Here is a 20,606-nt window from a genome sequence, read left to right on the forward strand (position 1 = left end):
TCCTGAACTTTTATTAGCATGGATTTATTCTGCCTGATCAAAACAAATCTATAAATCTGTTGTATACACACTGACACCCTCCTCAACCCACCCCACACATCCACACGTACTCACTATACCTTATGGTGGGCTAAGAGCCCTGTCATGGGCTGTCAGATTTTGCACAAATTTATACAAGCTTCTCTCCAACACGAACCTATACCTCAGATCTAGTATTCCCAGGCTTTCCTTTCAGGTCCTTGGAGCTCAAGGGGGTTAGAAAGATGGTTATCATTCTGCTTTGCCCAGAATTTGCATTTATTTTTCTCTAGTTGCCCTAGGATATTGGAAATTTGGAACATATATTTTATTTTTTTGCCTATTTGCTTATTTAGTTATTGTAGGACTGGGGATTGAACCCAGGACCTCTGCACTGAGCTATGTCCTTAGCCTTTTATTTTTTATTTTGGGACAAGGTCTCCTCAAATCACTTAAGTTGTCTAGGCTTGGCTCTGACTTTCAATCCTTCTGCCTCAGTCCCCAGAGTGCCAGGATGACAGGTGTGCATCACCACCCCTGGCTTACCGCATGCATTTTTAAACAAAATTGTATTTAGATAACTAGCTCCAACTTTCACTTGTGATTCATAGGAAAGTCAAGAGTTGACTGTTTAAGATCTGTCCCAGCAGGACAACCAGGAGGTGGTGGTCTGGCCACACCAGAGCTGCCAGCAAGGAGCTCCTTCGAGCTGAGAGCTGCCAGTGAGGGCAGATCTGGGTCTGAAGAGAGAACAGAGCGAGTTAGGGCCAAGGACCTATGCTGGGAAGGCGGAGCCTGACCCCGATGGAGGAACAGCTGTGGAAACAGAGGTAAAGGAAGTGAGTCCAGATGTGGTCGTGGGAGACTCACAGATGCGTCACACACAGGCCCATCACCTTCACAGGGCCACGCAGGTTTAGGGGAGTGGCCGTGAAAGCAGGGTGTGAGACAGGCAGGGTTGTGCATAGGTGGGTCTGGACCCCTGGTCCATACACAGTTTCCCCACAGTGTGGAGACATGGGATGACTAAGTCAAAGGAGGTTGTGTGGCTCTGGCCTTGCTCGGTCCCTCTTTCTTCCACCTATGCCATTGGGACCTGGTCTCCCTCTGAACCAGGGGACAGATTTCAGGACCCCTTCTGCAACCTCCAAAGCTCAGGGGATTCTGTGACCTGCATGTCATCCAACCATTGCTAAGGTCGAGGCCACATAGAAGGTGTCCAGCTGGAATAGAGAAAGCCTGCTTGCAGAGCCCTTAAGATCCTGACCACAGGCAGGCACCATAGGCTTTGGCTCTGGTCTTAGACACCAATTTTCTGAATGGCTCCTTCTGCTTCCTGGGCTTGAGTTGTAAAGGAACTTCTGTTTGCCGAGCTCCTATTATACGTCAGGCCTGGTGCTAGCTGTATCAGTTACCTCAATTGAGTGTTTCTCTAACTTTCCAACATGTATTACTGTGTCAGTTTACAGTGAGGGCATTGATGCCAGCACTGTGGCTAAACCTTGGTCATCCTGGCACAACCTGATTTCCTCCCAGAGAATGAGGACACTGATGGGGGTTGGCTATAGACCCCAACTCTTGCCTCATTGATTTCCATTCAACCTGAGCCAGGAGCCCAAAGTAAAACTCGTAGCCTGGCTTTTCCAGGATCATCTAGTGATACCTATTTTCCACCAGAAGTAAATGCCTATCATTGTGTCCACAGGGACTGTCTGGGCCTGGGGTACCTGACAGTTGAGCACTGGACCAAATGCTAGTGTCCCCGAGCTCTTATGAGGAGCCCGAGGTCAGGCCCAGCCTCTGCCAAATGGCAGGCCCTGGGCATGGTCAGCCCCAGAGAGGTGGGAGAAGTGCTCTATCTGCCCAGCTCCCCTTTGGACTCTGGCACCCCTAACAGAGAATCTTTTCAGTGGTCTGTTTACCCCAAATGTAAGATGTGCTGTCACTGGACTTGAGTCACAGCCCAGTAGCCTCTGGCCTGTTGTGGTCTGGAAGGGGTCACCCCACAAGCCTCTGCTGTGAAGGCCAGGTGTGCAAGGAAAAGGCCTGTGCCAGCACTCAACTGTTTGGACGGAAGGCGTGCCACTGCTTGTCATCCGGAAAGCTGTGTGGGTTCCTCAGCGGGATCTGTTCACAGCAGAGCCGTCTTTCTCGCACCCCTATTAAGCTGCTTCCACAAAAGATGTTTCTTAGAACTGTCTCCCCTTCCAGCCATCTCTCATGCAATAATGATTGCACCAAAAGCCCCGAAAAGACTAAGAAGAGCTATACTGTGCTGAGATAAGCGCATAAAGGGGACATCTTAAATTTGCCATTTGACTCACTAGCTTTAGCTAGGTCACCCGGAAAATGAAATTTGATGTTATTTCCAATAATACCAATGAAACTCACAGTAGCAGACTACTCGGAAAAACTGATAATGATAAAAATTGATTAAGAGGTTATGCTTGGTGGCGCATGCCTTTAATCCCAGCAGTTGGGAGGCTGAGGCAGGAGGATCAGTGAGAGTTTGAGACCAGCCTGGGCTGCAAAGTGACATCAAGGCCAGCCTGAACTATCTGTGATACTTGCCTCAAAAAGACCAAAATAATTTATTTTTTAATTAAGGAAGCAAACTTTTTTTTTTTTAGGGTAAAATTCACATGAGAAAAACTTGATCTTGGGAAAAGTAAGTTTGGTTCATCTAGATTGAAAGTAGAAAAAAATTGGGATGGGTTAATTGTGAAATGTGGAAAATCAGTGGAGGAGTTAAACTTGATCATGGAAACCACTAAGGTAAGTAATGTTGGCATAAGGTCACCCCCATTAGTTTAATGTTTTGTATAAACACAGTGCTACAGTATTCTTGAAGCCCAAATAGGGAAGCTAAGAACATTTACACTGCTCAGAGTTTGGAGTGCTGACAGTGATACTGATTAGTGTTTTCAACCCACTGAGGCTGGCAGTGGCCCCAAGCTCAGTCACTGTTTCTTGGAATCGTGCTGTTAGGTTGGGGACTTCCCCAAGCATCTGGCTTTTTTTTTTTTTTAAATAGTCAACGAAAAGGTATTAGTTTATTAGTTGATAGTACATTGACATAATGCAAAGCAAAGAAAGAAAGTGTAGCATAACTAGAGGATAGACTTTGAAATACACAAAAGTTTCATCTGGTTCAGATACTTTCTGTGTGACTTTAACGTCTCCTACTCTCATTTTTTAAATCATAAGGTGGTGAATAACAGTACCTACTTCATATGGATATTATAAAGATTAAATGAGTGAATGTTCTGGATGTTATAAATAGTAAATGGAAGAATGTATTCTTTCATTATATTATACAGTCCCTTATTTTACATTTGAAAAATTCTGTATTTATTAAAAATTATTTTTTAAGTCCAGGTGAGGTGGTGCATGCCTGTGATCCCAGCACTTGGAAGGCTGAGGCAGGAGGATTGCTATGAGTTCAAGGCCGGCCAGAACTGCATAATGAGACCCTGCATCAAAAAACAAAAGCAAAACAATTACATTTTGAACATTAATTCACAATATTGAAAAATGCTTGTGATATAATATTCAGATTTAAACTAGTAGCAAAATGCCAAAATGTAACCCATGTCTCAAATACAGAAACATTTTTAAAAGGCTTAAACTATAGGGGCCGGGGGTTTAGCTCAGCAGCATAGGCACCTGCTTGGCAAGTATGAGGTTATAAGTTCAATCCCCGGCACCAAAAAAAAAAAAAAAGATTTAAACTATATAAAGATAATGACTTCAATCACAGATGTAAATCAAATGTTCCTGTAACTTTTTGGTATGAATACGTCTTTGCTCACTGTTCTTTCTCATCTGCTCCTCACTAACAGGTAGTCATTTTTTAAAAAAATTTTTTAATTGTGAGGGAAATAATAAAACAGAACAAAACAAAAAAGTGAGAACAATATAGGATTTCAAAAACAAGACAGAAGAATATTTCCCACAGTTGCTATATTGCGTATTGTTGTTCTCTATACAGGTGCTCAGACTACAGGCTTTAGGCCTGCAAATTCAATCAATCAACACAAGCATTGTTATTTTTGTACCTCAGTTGCTATTATCCTGCCTGTGTTCCTCTGAATCAGCTGCCTGTGCAGGGGGTGGGTGGGAGAGTGGGGCTCTTCTTGTTTCTTAGTATATGCGCCAGCTGGCTCGTAGAAAAGGCAGGTTGACTTCTTCCAACCCTTCAGCTTTGGCCATAGGTGAAGGACAGTTCTTGTTTGGCCAGAGAGTGCCTCCTTTGAGAAGAAAGGGGGCTTGTAGGAGATAATCTGTGGGGCTGAGGTTTTACCTGGATACTCAGAGATATCTGTAGGCCATTCATTGAGGAAATGGAGTGGGAGAGAAAAGCGGGAGCTGAGGATGGACTTTGAGCTGTGGGCCAGATGGGTTAGGAGCCAGTTTTTAGGTTGGTTTAGTGAAGTTTTAGTCCTACTCTCTGCTTTATTCGCCACCCCCAAAATTGCCTGGGCACAGGGCTTTTAGAGGGAGAGGTTCTGGACTGGGCTGGGGATACAAGGGAGGAGTCTTCGCAGGAATCTATATATGAGAATCAGGGTCATGTGGCCCCATTGGCAAGGGTCGCAGTGGCAGCTAGTAATTATTAGTTCAATGTGTTTTATTGAACACTGCTTTGCCACAGTAAATCCTGGACACTGGATGAGGATACAGCAGGGGACAGGACATGTAGAGCCTTTCCTTATGAGCCATGCATCCTTGTGGGTGGAGCTGACAGCAAGCAAACTAACACCGTGATTTCAGAAGTCCGCAAGGGAAGTAAAGACAAAGACACTTGTATTTTAAAAAGATCACCCTGGCCGCCATGTGGAGATTACAGTGTAGGGAGAAAGCAGGAGGCTACAAGATCTCCCTGGGCAGTAATGCAACTTCAGGAGCAGGAGGATAGTACCTTAGACTAGACAGTAGCTCTCGAGAGGGAGACAAGTGGGTGAATTTGGAATCCATTTAGAAAGTAGAGTTGTAGATCAAATGGTTAGCTGGACGTGGTGGTGCCTGCCTCTAATCCCAGAACTCAGGAGGCTGAGGCGAGGAGGATTGCTGCAAGTTCAAGGCCAGCCTGGGCAACACAGTGATTTCAGGCAGTCTGAACTATCCAGTGAGATGCTGTCTCAAAAAAGAAAAAAAAAAAAGGTTAGCGGGTAAAGAAAGAGAAATCTGTCGACTGGGCTGTATCAGTTGGACAGCTAATGTGCTGTTTCTTAAATCTGACAAAGCTAAAAGATGAACAGGGATTGGAGATGTGGACATTTAAAAGACCTGGTTTTGGGTTGAGGAATAAGCTCAGTGGCATAACTGCCTGCCTGGCAAATGCAAGGTCGTGAGTTTGACCTCTGGTACAAAAAAAAAAAAAAAAAAAAAAAAGATGTCCTTGCCATTTTATATTTGAAATGACCGTGAGGCACCCAGGTAGAGTCTGCAGTGAGGAAGTCAAGATGAAATAAAATATGCGAGTAGTTACTATGGAAGTGGTATCCAAGAATTGGGGAAATCTCCGAGACTGGGCTTTAGAGTGGTGATTTTCAAATGGAGACACTAATTCCCTTCTTCTCGGGCACATGGCAAAGTCTGGGGTACTTTTTGTTAAAGCTAAAGGAAGATTGCTACTGTCTTATACTGGTAGAGGCCAGGGATGCTGGTAAATGTGTTGCAGTGCTCTGGTCAGCCCCTCAGCAGCAAGTTATCTGACCCCAAATGTCAGTGGTGCCAAGGTTAAGACACCCTGAGCGAGGGTGTCAAGACATCCTAGAGTGAGAAAAGAAAGCAAAAAGATCATTCAGTCCAAGGGGCCTCTGCACATGAGGAAACCCTCCAGCAAAGAAGACCAAAGAAGAACAACTCGAGGGGGAGGAGGCAGGCTTGGAGGATGTGGCATCTTGGGGAGTGTGTTTGGAACAGGAAGTCTGACCACCCTTAACACAGGCTTTGAAGAGGCTAAGTCATTAAGTGCAGAGAAGATGACCAATGCTTTAGGCAAGAGGGACAATCTTGGTGCCCTTACAAAGGCCAGTTTCTATGGTTTGGCGGGGTCAGGAGTTCCAGGGCGAAGGTGGTTCTGATAGACAACACTTTCTCAATCGTTTTTGCCCTGCTCAGAATTCCTTCCATAGGTAACTTCATTAATGCGCACGCAGCAGGCAGGTACTTTATGCTCATTTTATGGAAGGGGCAATACTATTGCCCCAACTTTAGAAACGGTGGAAACTGAGGCACAGAGAGGCAAGTTATATCCCAGGGTCAGACAGCTGGCAATAACTGGCAGAGCAAGGATTGAGACCTGAGAATTTGACGTTACTGAAGTGGAGGGAGTAAAGGGAGTCAACAGACATTGTGCATCTGAGAAGCCTTGCTAAAAAGGGAAGCAGACACGTCACAGGGACAACGGGATGTTTGTGTGCCAAGAGGAAAAATCCACACGGAGCTGAGAACTGAGGTCCGTGAAGAAGCTGACCCTTCCCAGGGCATCGTACTGGTTACTGTAGAGACCAGAGCTCGGTGACCTCCGGACTTGGCTTTTCTCCCGCCTCTTCACTGCTGGCCTTCAGAGGGCAGCACTTCTGCATTCTGTGTTACTCCTTCTAAAAGGTGCAGATCCAACCTTCCTAGAAACAATGCCCAAGAGTCCCGTGGCCAAGAGCAGCTCAGCTCTGCTCTCAGGAGCCAGAACCCCCCTCTGAACATAGGCAGTTCCCTACAGACCCCCCGCACGGCCTCGGAGGCTCCTTCTGATCCTTGCTCACCACTCCCAGCTGCAGCCCAGCCCGGCTCTTTAACTCAGGGACTGGGGTCGTTTCCCCTCTACCTTGCCCAGTCTCCGGTCTGTCTGGGTAGCACTTACTTAGCCCTTTTCTGGTTCCCAACCAGGCAGGATGCTATTGGCTGCTACTGTGACAGTGCGCTTTTCTTTAATAATGCTCTCCTCTCTTCCTACTTGCACCTCTTCGTCCTTTTGGTTCAGTGTCTTCATTCCATGCTAGAATGTGACCTCCACCAAAGATAGGTTTTGCTCATTTTGGTTGTTTCCATGATTCTGCATGTAGTAAGTGATCAGTAATTATTTGCTAAATAAACAAACGTATTGTTGACTGCTTTACAATCTACTGGGACATGAGGTTTGATAATAAAACAAGGGATATTTAAGTTCTTTAACATTACAGTAAAAGACACTCCTATTTATTCCCCCCTCAAAAACCTCTCCTGTTAGCACACTTAACCCATTTTCGCCACTTTGCAAAGCAATCTAGAAGTCCTCGTTTGTGAATGTGCTGTTGTGACTGCCTTGATGTCCTGAATTGACTTAACCTTTCCCTTTCGTGGTCTTTTTGATTTTTGTGGAAGAGCCAGAAGTCCACGGTGCCAGAGCCAGTGACCAGGGTGGATGAGGGCACAGGGGCACGTTTTTATGAGGCTGCTCTTCTGTTGGGTGGCGCTCAGCAGCAGCATTCATGATGTTTCTCATCACACCTCGTACAGACACCCACAAAAAAGACTTCTAGAAGTGCTTCAGAAAGTGGCCTCAGCAGTGGGATAAGTTTGTTCAAAGTGGAGCACGTTGAGAGGGATTAGTGGCAATTACAATAATGCATTTAAAATGATTTAATATCCACTGTATTCTGGGTGGTTCCATATGCTGTATTTAATGTATTTTTTATTTTAAAGAGGATAAAACAATAAAACAAATCAAAACAAACCACTGTAACAGACACAGGACTTCAAAAACATTACGAGATCAACAATAGTTACCATAATGCCTTTTGATGCCTTCAAAATAGCTGCAGATAACTTTGGATATGGTGAAAATCAAACAGAACAGAATAAAATAAAATAATAAAAACAAAACAATGCAATAAAGGACTTCAAAACAAGCTTATGGTAAATTCAAAATTGCTGCCATAATACGTCTTGCTGTCTTTGAAATACCTGCTCCTACTACTGGATTTAACATAAACAAAACAAAAAAATAAAACCCAGCCCAACAAAACAATGGAAATGATAGGACTTCCAAAACAAGACCATAGGGAATCAACTATGGCTGTAACCCTCAGGAGTTCCCCCTGGATGCCACTGTACCACTATCCTCTGAACCTGAGAACAGACCACTGGCCATAGATGTGAAATGTTAGTGAAACCCCAAAGCACCACAGGCCTCCAGTTGCATTTCACCTCCATAGCTGTCTTCAGAGCCTGTGTTTCTCCAGATAAGCGGGTAGCTTTCAGCAGAGGTGGGGTGGGTGGGGGATAAGTACTTCTTGTTTGCCAGCCCCTGTGCCAGGAGGGGCTAGGGTCTGTCTGTTCTAGTCCAGCGGTGGCCCGCACATGGCACTGCTTCCTACACTGGGCTTGCCTCAATGTTTTATTCTACTTTGTACACATTTCACTATGAATTTTAGAAGTCTTCCTGATTATTACTAAGTTTGCATGTATGTTATGAAAGTTTGAATGTATGCTATGAAAGTGTTTAATTCAGTATCCTATTCTGCAGTCATTCATCTTAACTAGAAAGAAGTATGTCAAACTTACAAATTATTCTTTCTTCCTCCTAGGATGGTTTCTTTGGTCTTTTGTGAACCAACAGAGCTTTACAACATCTTGAACCAGGTCACAAAACTGTCCAGATTAACTGAACCCAACTATCTCTGTTTATTTGGTAAGTACTCTAGCAAGCACACAAACAGCATTATTTTTGACAGATTTAATGACTTTAGAAAGTTGTCAGGTTTGATGGCTCAAATGCTGCTTTTTATTATTGTGGTATACTACTTGGGAATCTTCCCAGATGAGCTCCAGAAGTTCCCAGAAGATGTATTCTAGTCCTCTTATTACTATTTTAAATATCACATACATAGTGGCATTAATGGACACCCTTGTACTTCTCAGATTTAACATAAGAAAATATTATAAACATAGATATTGTACCTCAGTATGATTGTATTTTTCTCTCCCCAAGACAACTACTTCTGTATTTTCAAATTTTTACTACATACCTAGGTATCCCAAAATAACAAGTGGTTTAAACATTTATACAAGAAATTCTGTTGTGTCCATTCATTTTGCAGCTTTGTTTATAGTACTTGGCATTGAAACCAGGGTCTTCCCACTGAGCTACACATCCAGTTTATTTCTTATTTTGAAACCAGGTCTCTCTAAATTGCAGAATTGTCCAGGCTGAGCTCAAACTTGTGATTGCGTTGCCTCAGCCTCTCAGAGTGCATGTGTGGAATTACAGGTATGCACTGCTGTACCTGTCTTTTTATTTTGTTTTGGTTGAAAAACATACTGTTGAGTTTTCTTAGGTCTGTATGTGATATACAGTTAGTTTATTTTAGCTGTTAACTGGGATTTTTATCTGTTCCCAATTGATTGCAATGTGTTGCTATCTCTCTCTCTCTCTCTCTCTCTCTCTCTCTCTCTCTCTATATATATATATATATATATATATATATATATATATACTTGGTGTGTTATTATAAATAATGCTTCAGGGAAAAACTCTGCACATCTTTGCCATCTTTCCATGTTCCTGTGGGCAAGAGTTTCTTCAAGATCTATGTCTAGAAATGGGATTGCCAAATGGCAAATTAAACTTCACTAACTTATCATCAAATTGGCTTTCAAAGGAACTGTCTCACTTTATAGTGCCATCAACAGGGTAAGAAGCACACTTCCTAATACCTAGTTTTGCCAGCCTGTAATACTTGTTTTTAAAACAAAATTAAAACAAATTTAAAAATTTTTTAATTTTTTTTTATTTTAAAGGGGGTAAAATTAAACACAACATAACAGAACAAAATAGGACATAAGAAAGCAATGTAAGCAATATAAATTTCAAAGCTAGACGACCTAAGATCTTCACTATGTATCATATTATCTCTTGTTTTCTTCTAAATAGTTGTCCATGTCTTCACATACAGAATATTCATGCAAAACAACGTAGTATAAATTTGATCTGAACAGAATGAGGGAGGCGTTTTAGGTCTTTAAAACCAGACAATAGTCACTAATGGCTGTTATAGAGTCTCTCGTTCTCTTCAAAATAGCTGTCCATACTTTCATGTATATTGAAGTTCAACAAAACAGACAGAGGGGGAGGGGTGGCTTGGTTTCCTGGCACTCCAGGTCCCAGCATGGCTTGGGTCCCAGTAATCGCTAGTGGTTCTGTCCTGGGCTGCTGTAGCCTGCCACGCTCACAGCTGCTCACCAGGGCGGGGAGGGGTTGCTTCAAGTTGTTTCTTTCTAATGAATTGACCATTTTACTGCCCAAGTTCTGAAATGGCCATAGACATCTCTTTAGGCTCCTGCTTAAAACCAACAGTGTCAGGAAGCTGCTGGCCTTGATTCAGGGCCAGGATATTTGTTGTAATCTGCGTCATATGAAATTATATTGTGTTGTTTTAATTTTAATTTCCATAATTGTTAATAAGATCAAGCATCTTTTTATGTTACTGACCATCCTGGTTTCCTTTTTTATTTTAAAGAGAATAAAACCAAATCAAACAAAACAAAACAGAACAAAGCAAATCACAACAGCAAGCAACACAGGACTTCTAGACAAGACAATGGGAAATCAGCAGTGGCTACCATAATGTCTCTCGTTTTTTTCAAAACAGCTGTCCATACCTTTATACACAATGAAATCAAATGATAGAAAAGAAACTAAAATCATTCAAAACAAAAGAATGAAAGCATTACAGGGCTTCAAAACAAGATAACAGAAAATGAACAATTGTTACTGTAATGTCTTGTTTTCTTCAAAACAGTCGTGCATTCTCTATCACATAATAAAGTCAAAGCACAACAGAAAAAACCAATCAAAACAAAAGAATGAAAGCATTATAGGACTTCAAAACAAGATGATAGGAAATCAACAGGGGCTACCATAATGTCTTGTTTTCTTCAAAAGAGCTGTTCTTACCATTACACATAATAAAATCAAACAAAAAAACCAGAATAAAACCAATTAAAATAATTAAGGCATTATAGGACTTCAAAACAAGATAATAGGAAACAGATCATGATTACCATAATGCATTCTATTATGTTCAAAATAGCTACCCATACCATCAGGCACAGTAAAATCTTAACAAAACAAAACAGAACAAAGCCAAACCTAACAAAACTGTGAAAACAATACAAGAGTTCAAGACAAGACAATAAGAAATGGACAGTGGTTACCCACTTCCGCTCCGAGGTGTTTCCTCCCCTATCACTTTTATAATAACTATTGTGCTTTTTGGATCTCACTAGCTCCTTCTGTTTCTTATGCTAGGGTTTACCCATAGGAGTTCAAATCATTCATCCATGAACAGGATCTCCAGTTGCTTTCATTTACCTACAGGAGCCTTGAGATTATTCTACTTTATAGCTGGATAGCTTTCCATTGTATGAAAGTACCATAACTTTCTTATCCATTCTGCAGTTGATGGCAAGTTATCTTTGCTTTTTTCTGGTTTCCTGTCACATGGGACAATTGTTTTCTCTCCTTTGATTTTTAGTCTATGAATTTCAAATTAAATATATTTCTTGTATACAATATATTGATGTATCTTGTTTCTTGATCCACTCTCCCTGTGTTTCTTTTTATTACTGACCTGAAGTCATCTGCATTAACGGTTACAGCCAGCATACATTGGTTTGTCTCTGCCCTGTTATCCTCCTGCTGTTGGCCCTCCACTTTTCCCCTTCATGCAGTTGCCTGTCCTGTTTGGTGATTCTCCTCTGCTGCTGTTCCTGGAATCATAGTCATCTTTGTCTCTCTCTAGAATATTCTTTAGCACTGTCTGTAGGGTTGGTTTGGTGGTCATGAATTCCTTAAGTTGTTCTTTGTCACAGAAGTATCTTATATTTTTCATCAATTCTGAAAGATAGTTTTTCAGGATACATTAATTTGGGTTAGAAGTTGTTTTCTTTCAGGATTTGAAACACTTCACTCCAAACTCTTCTTGACTTGATGGTTTGTGTTGACAAATCTGCCCTGATTCTGTTTGGTTTTTCTTTATAGTTGGTCTGTTTCTTTTCCCTAACAGCTTTTAATATTCTGTTCTTGTGCTGAATTTCTGGGATCTTGATTATTATATGTCTAGGTGTGGATTTACTTTGGTTATGGCTAGTTGGAGTCCTGTATGCCTCACTTATCTGCATGCCAGATCCATTTCTCATGTTTGGGAAGTTTTCTTTTTTCTTTTTCTTTTTCTTTTTTTTTTTTTTGTCTTTTTCTTTTTTATCAGTACCAGGGATTGAACTCACAACCACACACTTGCAAGGCAGGCACTTATGCCGCTGAGCTAAACCCCCAGTCCCAGGAAGTTTTCTATTACTTCTGTAAATAACTTTTTCATTTCATTTGTGACCCCTGCTTCTTCACTGATACTTATCACTCTTAAATTATTTTTCTTTGTGTTGTCTGGCAGCTATTGAATTGTTATTTCCTGGTTCCTTGTTATCTTTTAGAGATTTTTCCTTTTACCATCACTAGCTGCAATCCTGTCTTTAAGGTCTAGAAGTCTATCTTTATTTCTTTCAAGTGGTTTTGCCAGCTTTTGACTGACTTTTTAATTTGCCAGATCTCTCTTTGAATCTGTTTCATGCATTGTAATTCCTTTCTACATTCATTCAAGGTTTCCATCATTTTCCTATGCTCTTCTTTTTTGTCTATGTTTTCTTTAGATCTGCTGAACAATTCTTTCAGTATGTTTGTGATTTCTTCTTTTACCTGAGACATTATTTCTGATTTGACTGTTTTTATAGTCTCATGAAGTTGTTTCTTTACTTCAGTTGCTGTCCTCTCAGAGATTTCAGGTGTGTGACTTCCATTTTCTTCCATGACTGTATCTCGCACACTTGTTCTGTGTGGGCTGGAGGTCTGAGATTGCCTTTTGCTCCTTCATCTTGACATTTTCCTGGGTTCCTCCCAACAGCTGGTTGTGGGGTGCCAGGTACTTCCCAAGTTGGCCCCCCCCCCCAACGGTGTAGGCGAACGAGACAGGCACGTGGGTTCCTCTGACCCCAGGTTTACAGGTAGGTAGCACTTGTGGAGCGGGCTTCTCCAGACCTGTGCAGCTACACTGGGGCTTCCCCAGTGGCCAGGGGTGTGTGGTGGTAGGGCTGTTTCTCTCTGGCTGTGTGTCTACACCGGACTCCATGATGGTGACAGGCACACAGGGGTGTGTGTTTGTCACACATCACCTGGTGGGTGATGGCTGCCTGAAGGAAGCAAGGGCCTCCAATGGTGGTCTACAGATGCACGGGGCTTACCTGGTTGCATGTCCCTGCTTCTGCTGGCTGCCCACAGGAAGCAAACCTTCTGATGGCAGCAGCCGGCAGGCAGAGCAGATCTGGCTGGTTCTCTCCCTGGTTTCCTGTTTTGTAAAGAATCTATTTATATTGCTCCATTTTTCTATTGGGCCATTTGCCTTTTTTTTGGTGGTGGTGGTGGTCCTGGAGATTGGACTCATGGACTTTACATCCTTAGGCACTTTTTATTTTTTATTTTGAGACATGGTCTCATAACTAAATCCTTAAGTTATGCAGGTTGGGCCCAAACTCGTCCTCCTGCCTCAGCCTCCCAAAGTGCTGTGATGATAGGCATGTGCCACCATATCCACCTCTATTTTATTTATTATTTATTTATTGGTCTTTTTGAGACAGGGTCTCTCTATGCATTTCAGGCAGGCGCTGAGCTCACTTTGTAGCCCAGGCTGGTCTTGAACTCACAACGATCCTCCTGCCTCTGCCTATCAAGAGCTGTGATTTTAGGCATGTGCCATAGAGTCCAACTATCTCTCTCTTTTAAAGACTAAATAATATTCATATGTTCTTCCATATCTATCTGTATCTAATGTTTTCTTTATCCACTTATCTGTCAATGTACATCTAGTTGTTGGCTCTTGTGAACAATGTAACAGCATTGACTATGGAAGTGCTGATACTTCATTGTGATTTTGATTTAATTACCTTTGCCTTTGTACTCAGAAGTGGACTGCTGGATCATATTGTAGTGCTAGTTCTAACTTTGGGAGGAAATTTCTGTATTGCTTTTCATAATGGCTGTACCTGTTTACATTCCCCCAACAGCATACCAGGGTTCCAGTTTCTCTACATCCTCACAACACTTACCTTTTGAATATAACTACTGTAGTAAGTGTGAGTGATAATGTTATTTTGGCTTTTGTTCTGCATTTACCTGGTTTATGATGTTGAGCGACTTCTCATATGTGTATTGTGATTTGTATGTCTTGCTTTGGGGAATATCTATTCATGTGCTTAGCCTGTTTGCTAAGTTGTGTTACTTGGATTCTTTTGCCATTTGAGTTCCTTATGTATTTTGAATACATACAACTTTGTCAGATATGTGGTTTGCAAATATTTTCTTCTGTGGGTTGTCTTTTTGTTCTTTTGACTGTTTGCAATGCAAAATCATTTTAGTTTAAGGCGATCCCATTTGTCTGTGCTTTTGGTGTCATTTTCAAAAAATAATCATTGCTCAGATCAATATTAAGAGTTTTCCTTCTATATTTTCTTCTAGTAGCTTTACAGATTCAGGTCTTATGTTGAAGTCTTTAATCTATTTCAAATTACAGGCACATACCCCACACCCAGCTCAATTTCTGTCATTTTGCAACAAAGAATAAAATGTTCTGCTCTAGCTTTTAGTGTGGATCTGCTGTTATGCTACAGTTATCTCCTCTGTCATACAGTTATCTCCTCTGTCGTCAATGGTCCTGTCACCTGGGATTTGTTTTACATCCCCAGTCCACTCTCATTGGCTTGGCAGAAGTTTCACATTTTAACCAAGTCCATTTTATCAATTGTTTCTTTTATGGCTTGGAGCCTTTGCTGTGTTGTATCTAAAAAGTCATTGCTAGCTCCTTATCTAGATTTTCTCCTGTGTTATCTTGTAGGAATTTTATTGGATTTACCCCCTTCTTCCCCAGGACTGAAGTTGGAACCCAGGGCCTTTGCCCTGAGCTACATCCCTACCCTTTTTGTTTTTGTATTTTTTTTCTTTTATTCTGAGACAGAGTCTAAGTTGCTAAATTGCCTGGGCTGGTCTCAAACCTGTGATTTTCCTACCCCAGGCTTCCAGAGTTCTGGGATTTGTCTTATGTTTTACATTGTCCATTTGAACCTGTGATCCCTTCTGAGTAAGATTTGTGAAAGGTGTCAGGTCTGTGTCTTTTGCTTGTGAATGGGCCCACTTGGTCTAGCAGCATTTGTTGAACAGACATTTTCTCCGCTGTGTTATCTTTGCTCCTTAGTCAAAGACCAGTTGAATTTATTTGTGTGTCTGCTTCTGGACCTTTTGTTCCTTGTTCTGTTTGTCTCTTCCTCTGATTGTACCACTGAATTGATGAGTGTGAGTGCTGAGGTCAGGTAGTGCTAGTCCTCCACATTTATAGGTTTTCTTCAGTGTTGAGTTGGCTGTTCTGGGTCTCTGGCCTCTCCATATGTACATGATTCTTATTTTTTGTGTGTGAATTCATCTTTTCATAGGCGTTGATGAAGGTATCCCTACAAAAGGGTTTTGAGATTTATTCCAAAGCCCTCAAAATCTCAGTGGTCCTCAACAAGCTTTTGTGCACAAAACAGGCCTGGTTTAAGTTTCTTATGGATAGTTTTGTTTTGTTTTTTTAACCTCTTACCTCTCTCTCTCATGGGTAGAAATTCTTAACAAAACAAGGGAGACATCTTTCAGGTTTAAAGATTCCTGTTCCATGCTCCTCCCAACTGTAAGGAAGGCCAACATCTCTCCTGTCCTAGCACAAGCATCATTAGGATGTCAGCTCCTGCTTTCTAGAGTGTGAGCTGCGGTCTAAAATTCACTGGGGCACTTAGCATGAGCTTAGTTGGCCTTGGTATCACCCCTGTTCCCCTCCTTTAGATCTCAGAAAACTGCTCCAAACTCAAAAGTACAAAGTCTTGCTGCCCCTCCAGGGGATGGGTGGGTGCAGGAATGCTGGGCGGGGAGTTCAGGGGCCAACAGCTCACAGTAAACAGGCCACAGACTCCAGGATGTACTCGGACAGCAGCTGTCACCCACGGCCAAGCAAATGTGGCTTGACGATGAAGAGTTCTCCGAGTCCTCTGGCGTATGTTCCTGAATGGAATCCTTTCCTTTTCAGATGTCCGCTCCAAGCGGGAGTACGATGAGAGCCACGTGATCACCGCCCTGCGCGTGAAGAAGGTACTCTGAGCGGGGCGCCAGGGTGGGAGGGAGCGGCAGGTGTCACCTCCGTCCTGGAGCAGCTCCTCCTCGGACACTGGGCAGCACTGTTGTCTGTGCTTCCACCATAGTGTTCTGCCCACCCCACCACAGCAAATGTCTGGGTCATTCCTGGCTGTGCCAGGCCCCAGGAATACCCCAGGGCACAAGATGCCCCCAGTCTGTGTCCCCTTGGTGAGAGTACCCTAAACACTGAGGTGTTCACTGTACCTAAAGACAGAAGCCCCCTGTTGTCTTCCCTTCCTGCCTCCCCCTTTCCTTTCTCCATTCCGGCAGGTAGCCAGAGTCCTGCATTGAGGTGCCTTCTACCCGCCGCCACCAAGCTCCTTCTCCACCCCTGCAGGTGTCCTCCCCAAGGGGCTGCAGCCACATCCCCCTCTGACGTCTGCAGACCTGACCACACCCTGCCCTGGTTTTGAGCATCTCGCTTACTTCCCTGATTTCTTCTCTGTCCATTTGGTTTCTCCTGCTGCTGCCTGAAGTTGTCTGCTGCTCTTTCTGTCCTGTCAGGAGACTTTCTTGGGAGATTCTACCCAAGTTTACAGCTTCAACTATCCACGTGCAGCTAGGGCTCCTGTCCAGTTTGCTTCTCGCATCTGGTCTTGAAAATTCCTCCTGCTCCCCTTTTCCCTTAGCTCAGAGCTGCGTGCACTCTACCTCTGGTGCATTTTCTGCACAAAACTCAGCGGGGAGCCTGAGTCCTGGCTTAAGTATTTTTCCAGAATGAACTTACTGCTTAATTCCCTCTTCTTCACTTTCATTTCCTATTTTATTTCTCTCTGGATTTTCAATTCTCTGGCTCTGTACTTGAGTTCTTAACCCGTGTTTCAGGTTGTTCTCTTATTCCCCCCCCCCCCCCCCGATTTGGAGCCCTCTGTGATGCCTGGGTCTCAGTTTGCAGCTCAGCTCTCCGATCTGTGAGCCTGGGCTTCTGCTGCGCCCCCAGGTCTGGAAAGCAGACAGTGCCTCTCCCTCAGCTCCTCAGAACCTCTCGGTCAAGCTGATCCCTTTGTGCTTCCTCCCTGACTTTCCAGTTAGGGATTGAGGCCCTCAAGACTCCCCGTCCCTCCAGGATGAGAAGTCTACCTGTTGTTTTCCTGGCCACACCCTGTCCCTTTTTGCAGGGAACGTTTCATCTCCCTGTTTAATCCATGGGGTTCTGGTAGTGTTCCCTAAAATACCAGCCAGATCTCTGGCTTCAGTGATTGGCCCTGGCTCTGGGATGGAAACTGAGCCAATCAGAATGCGAATTAGAGAAGGCTGTATTTTTCCAGTGGAATTTGAAGTTCTCTTACTGTAATTTATAAATTAAATTTATATAAGTATGTACATGTAGGGAAGAAAGAGTATGTACAGGGTTTGGTACTATCTGTGGATTCACCTAGAGAGAAAGATGATGTCATTTAGAAGGGGATGTGATCTCACAGTAGTGAACTACTCAGGGCCTTAATAGATTCCTTGGAACCTGAGGGGCCTAGCTGGACACACCTGGGAGACCCACTTGCTCACAGTGCTCCCCATAAACCTCTGTGACTCAGGGAAGTCTGAACTCACCCTGTCCTTTGCAACTTGGTCTAGCAGATGTAGAGGCCCCAACCAACAAGAAGCACCTAAGTTGGCCTGGAGGACCAGAAGAGCCACACAGGGCAGGAGCTATCTGAAACCCTCCAGAAAGGTGTCAGCTAGAGGAGCACAGTGAAGCTTGCTGGTCAGGAGTGGCTTCTGGCCACTTCTTGTAACCAGTGGATACATACTGAGCACTTCCCACATGCCAGGGACTGGTGAGCCCTTGTGTACAGTGACCAGCAAAGCAAATAGGTCACTGTGCTTGCAGCAAAGGCCCTGTGGCGCAATGCATCAGTCTATGCAGAGGCCACAGAGACCAGATGTTCTTAACATGTGCCGCCAATTTAACCAGGGCAGAAATAAGACTGCCCACAACAGGAGAGAAACTTACTGGTGAATTTCAATACCTACCTTGGAGAATATGTTCTTGGAGAATATCCCCACCGTGGATGCCTGAATCCGCAGATTGTACCAAACCTATGTATACTGTCACTCTTCTCGGGTAATGTCATTTCCTTTCTCAAGCAACTTGACCTTTCTCTAGATGGCGCCATCACCTAATCAGCGTCTCTTTTTCCTCCCCTGAGATACACATTTTGGTGACTCAGCCACTCCCTGACTACTACTCACTAGCTCCTCTCTACCTCAAAGCCTGTGGCCATTCATTCATTTACTGTGGTCACGGTCTACCATGCATCAACACTCTCTGGAAGCTCAGTGCCTCAGTGAGTGACACAGACTCGTGTCCTTGCTCTCTCAGGGTTACACATTCAGTCTCGCAGTCCTCCAGTGACATCTGCTTGCCTATGATGTCTGCTTACCCACGTCTTCTGCTTACCTCGCTCTTGTGAGATTTGGTCCCTCTCCAGGGGACAGGGTGTCATGATTTATCTGGGTTTGGTTGTTTTGACACAAAGGCATCCAAGAGCTTTTGAGCCCATCAATAGGCCAACTGCCCTTCGGTCAAGCGCCTACCTCTGAGCCAGTCCCATCCACCCCTGTCTGGGCCACTCATGGTGCTTCTAGCCTTTGTGTTGTCAGGGAAAGGAGCACACAGTCCTCGCCTCAAATGCCTTCTGACATTACTCGCTGGGAGTGCATTCTCCACTGCACAGTCTGCCAGCATGTCCCTGTGTGCTTTCCTTAGAAGAACGGTGAATACCTCATCCCAGAGTCTGTGGATCTGGAGTGTGTGAAGTACTGTGTAGTCTATGATAGCAACACTAGCTCCATGGAGATGTTTATAAAAGATGCCATGGCTGATGAGGAAGAGGACGACGAGGACAACCCTAATAAGCGTGGCCAAGGTGGGTTTCGACTACAGTGACCAAACTCTGTTACCTGTGCCAGGAGCTGTCACACCAGGTGCTCCACCTCCTGGCAGAACCCAGACTGCCAATGGCTGAGACAGAAGGCTGCTGGGTCCGAGGTGAAGAACCACGCTGCTCAGCAGAAGGAGCCAGATGTTAGTAGTTTCCTGCACTGGTTCCCCAAGCCCCAGCCTCACAGGGTGACATGGAAAGGGCCAGGTGATGCCCACAGAGGGCTGCATTACAGGAAAGACCCTGAGCCTAGAGGCCTGAGGGAAGGAAGTATGTCCTGCCATCCAAGCCTGTTGCACAGATCTCCTGAAGAGATGGTGCAGAACTCGGGCAGCCAGGGCTGTCTTCACAGGATGTGCGGAAGTGTGAGAGACCAAGGGGAGCTGTCTCCTAACAGGGACTGTCACTGCCATTTTATAGAAGGGGATCCGGGCCCAGGAAGGTGCAGTGTTTCACCCCAGATGTCACACTTGGTGACTTAGTTATTCATTGCTGTATAACTCAGCAACTGAAAACACATTCATTATCTTACTATTTTCATGGTTCCTTAATTTAAGGGACCACTCAACTGGGAGGCACAGGTTTGTCTTGTAATCAGAATGTCAACCCTAGGTTGCTGTCACTGAGGGTCTGGGTCAGGATGACCCCAGTCTAAAATGACTCTATGGCTACAGCTAGGGGGCCCCTGATTTCATTCTGCTGGTTGCTGGAGACCTCAGCTCCCCACCACAAGAACCTCCCCATGGGATTGCTTGAAGCACACCCCCAACATAGCACCTTGTTTCCCCAAAAGTGAGTGGTGTGAGCCAGTCTGCTGGGCAGGCACATGTCTTTGTGACTTGGTCTCCGGACTTAACATTCAGTTACCACCGCCACAGACCAGCCATTAGTCACAAAACACAGCCCGGCCTCAAGGGGAAGGCAGCCATCTCATCTTTTTTTTTTTTTTTTTTTGTCTTTTTCCTTTTTATCGGTACCAGGGATCAAGCTCACGACTGCCTGCTTGCAAGGCAGGCGCTTATGCCGCTGAGCTAAATCCCCAGCCCCTCCATCTCATCTTTTAAGGAAAAGCATTTAGAAGAATTTGTGGACCCACCCAGTCAGCCTGTTAGAATCTGATCTCCCATAGCTTGGACAGTGACCCTGGAGAGGAACCCAGCTCGGGGTTGGGCTGTAAATGTGGCCATTTCCAAGGTGCTCAGCTTAAATTCTGAGACTCTGCTGTGCTCTCTTCAGCTCCTTGGTTGGGGGTTACCACTTCTTGCCAATGGGTGCTGCTAAGCTTATGCCACTGATGAAGCCGGCCCATTCCAGGCACTCTTTGAACTTTACAGTAAGTCCTAGGATTACAGGCTGGACCCTGAAACCCTAGAGAATGGTAGTGAGTAAAGATAACCTGTTTCTGTTCCGTAACTGATTCCACTCAGTAGGAAGCCACAGCTACACATACC

At 44.0% G+C, this 20,606-nt stretch overlaps 1 protein-coding gene and 1 pseudogene across 7 annotated transcripts in view; one reads left to right on the forward strand and one right to left on the reverse strand.

The window, feature by feature from the left end:
- The window catches only part of Styxl1 (serine/threonine/tyrosine interacting like 1), a 49,733-nt gene that overhangs the window by 5,165 nt on the left and 23,962 nt on the right, over window positions 1-20,606 (forward strand). For 2 of the 7 annotated variants that reach the window (XM_063234290.1, XM_063234291.1), the window contains exons 2-5: window positions 8,592-8,695; window positions 9,203-9,274; window positions 16,167-16,228; window positions 18,981-19,140. In XM_063234290.1, the coding sequence (XP_063090360.1) occupies window positions 9,259-9,274; window positions 16,167-16,228; window positions 18,981-19,140 (238 nt within the window). In that variant the 5' untranslated portion in view covers window positions 8,592-8,695; window positions 9,203-9,258. Of the gene's footprint in view, window positions 1-668; window positions 849-8,591; window positions 8,696-9,202; window positions 9,275-16,166; window positions 16,229-18,980; window positions 19,141-20,606 lie in introns of all 7 variants that reach the window. The other 5 variants (XM_023565155.2, XM_063234289.1, XM_063234292.1 and 2 more) reach the window with 4 other exon arrangements.
- LOC111756952 (small nucleolar RNA SNORA2/SNORA34 family) lies at window positions 10,270-10,394 on the reverse strand (annotated as a pseudogene).

This window comes from Cavia porcellus, unplaced genomic scaffold (genome assembly GCF_034190915.1).
Source record: "Cavia porcellus strain 051 isolate PalLab524CR breed Dunkin Hartley unplaced genomic scaffold, mCavPor4.1 scaffold_23, whole genome shotgun sequence".
In the NCBI taxonomy this organism is placed as follows: domain Eukaryota; kingdom Metazoa; phylum Chordata; class Mammalia; order Rodentia; family Caviidae; genus Cavia; species Cavia porcellus.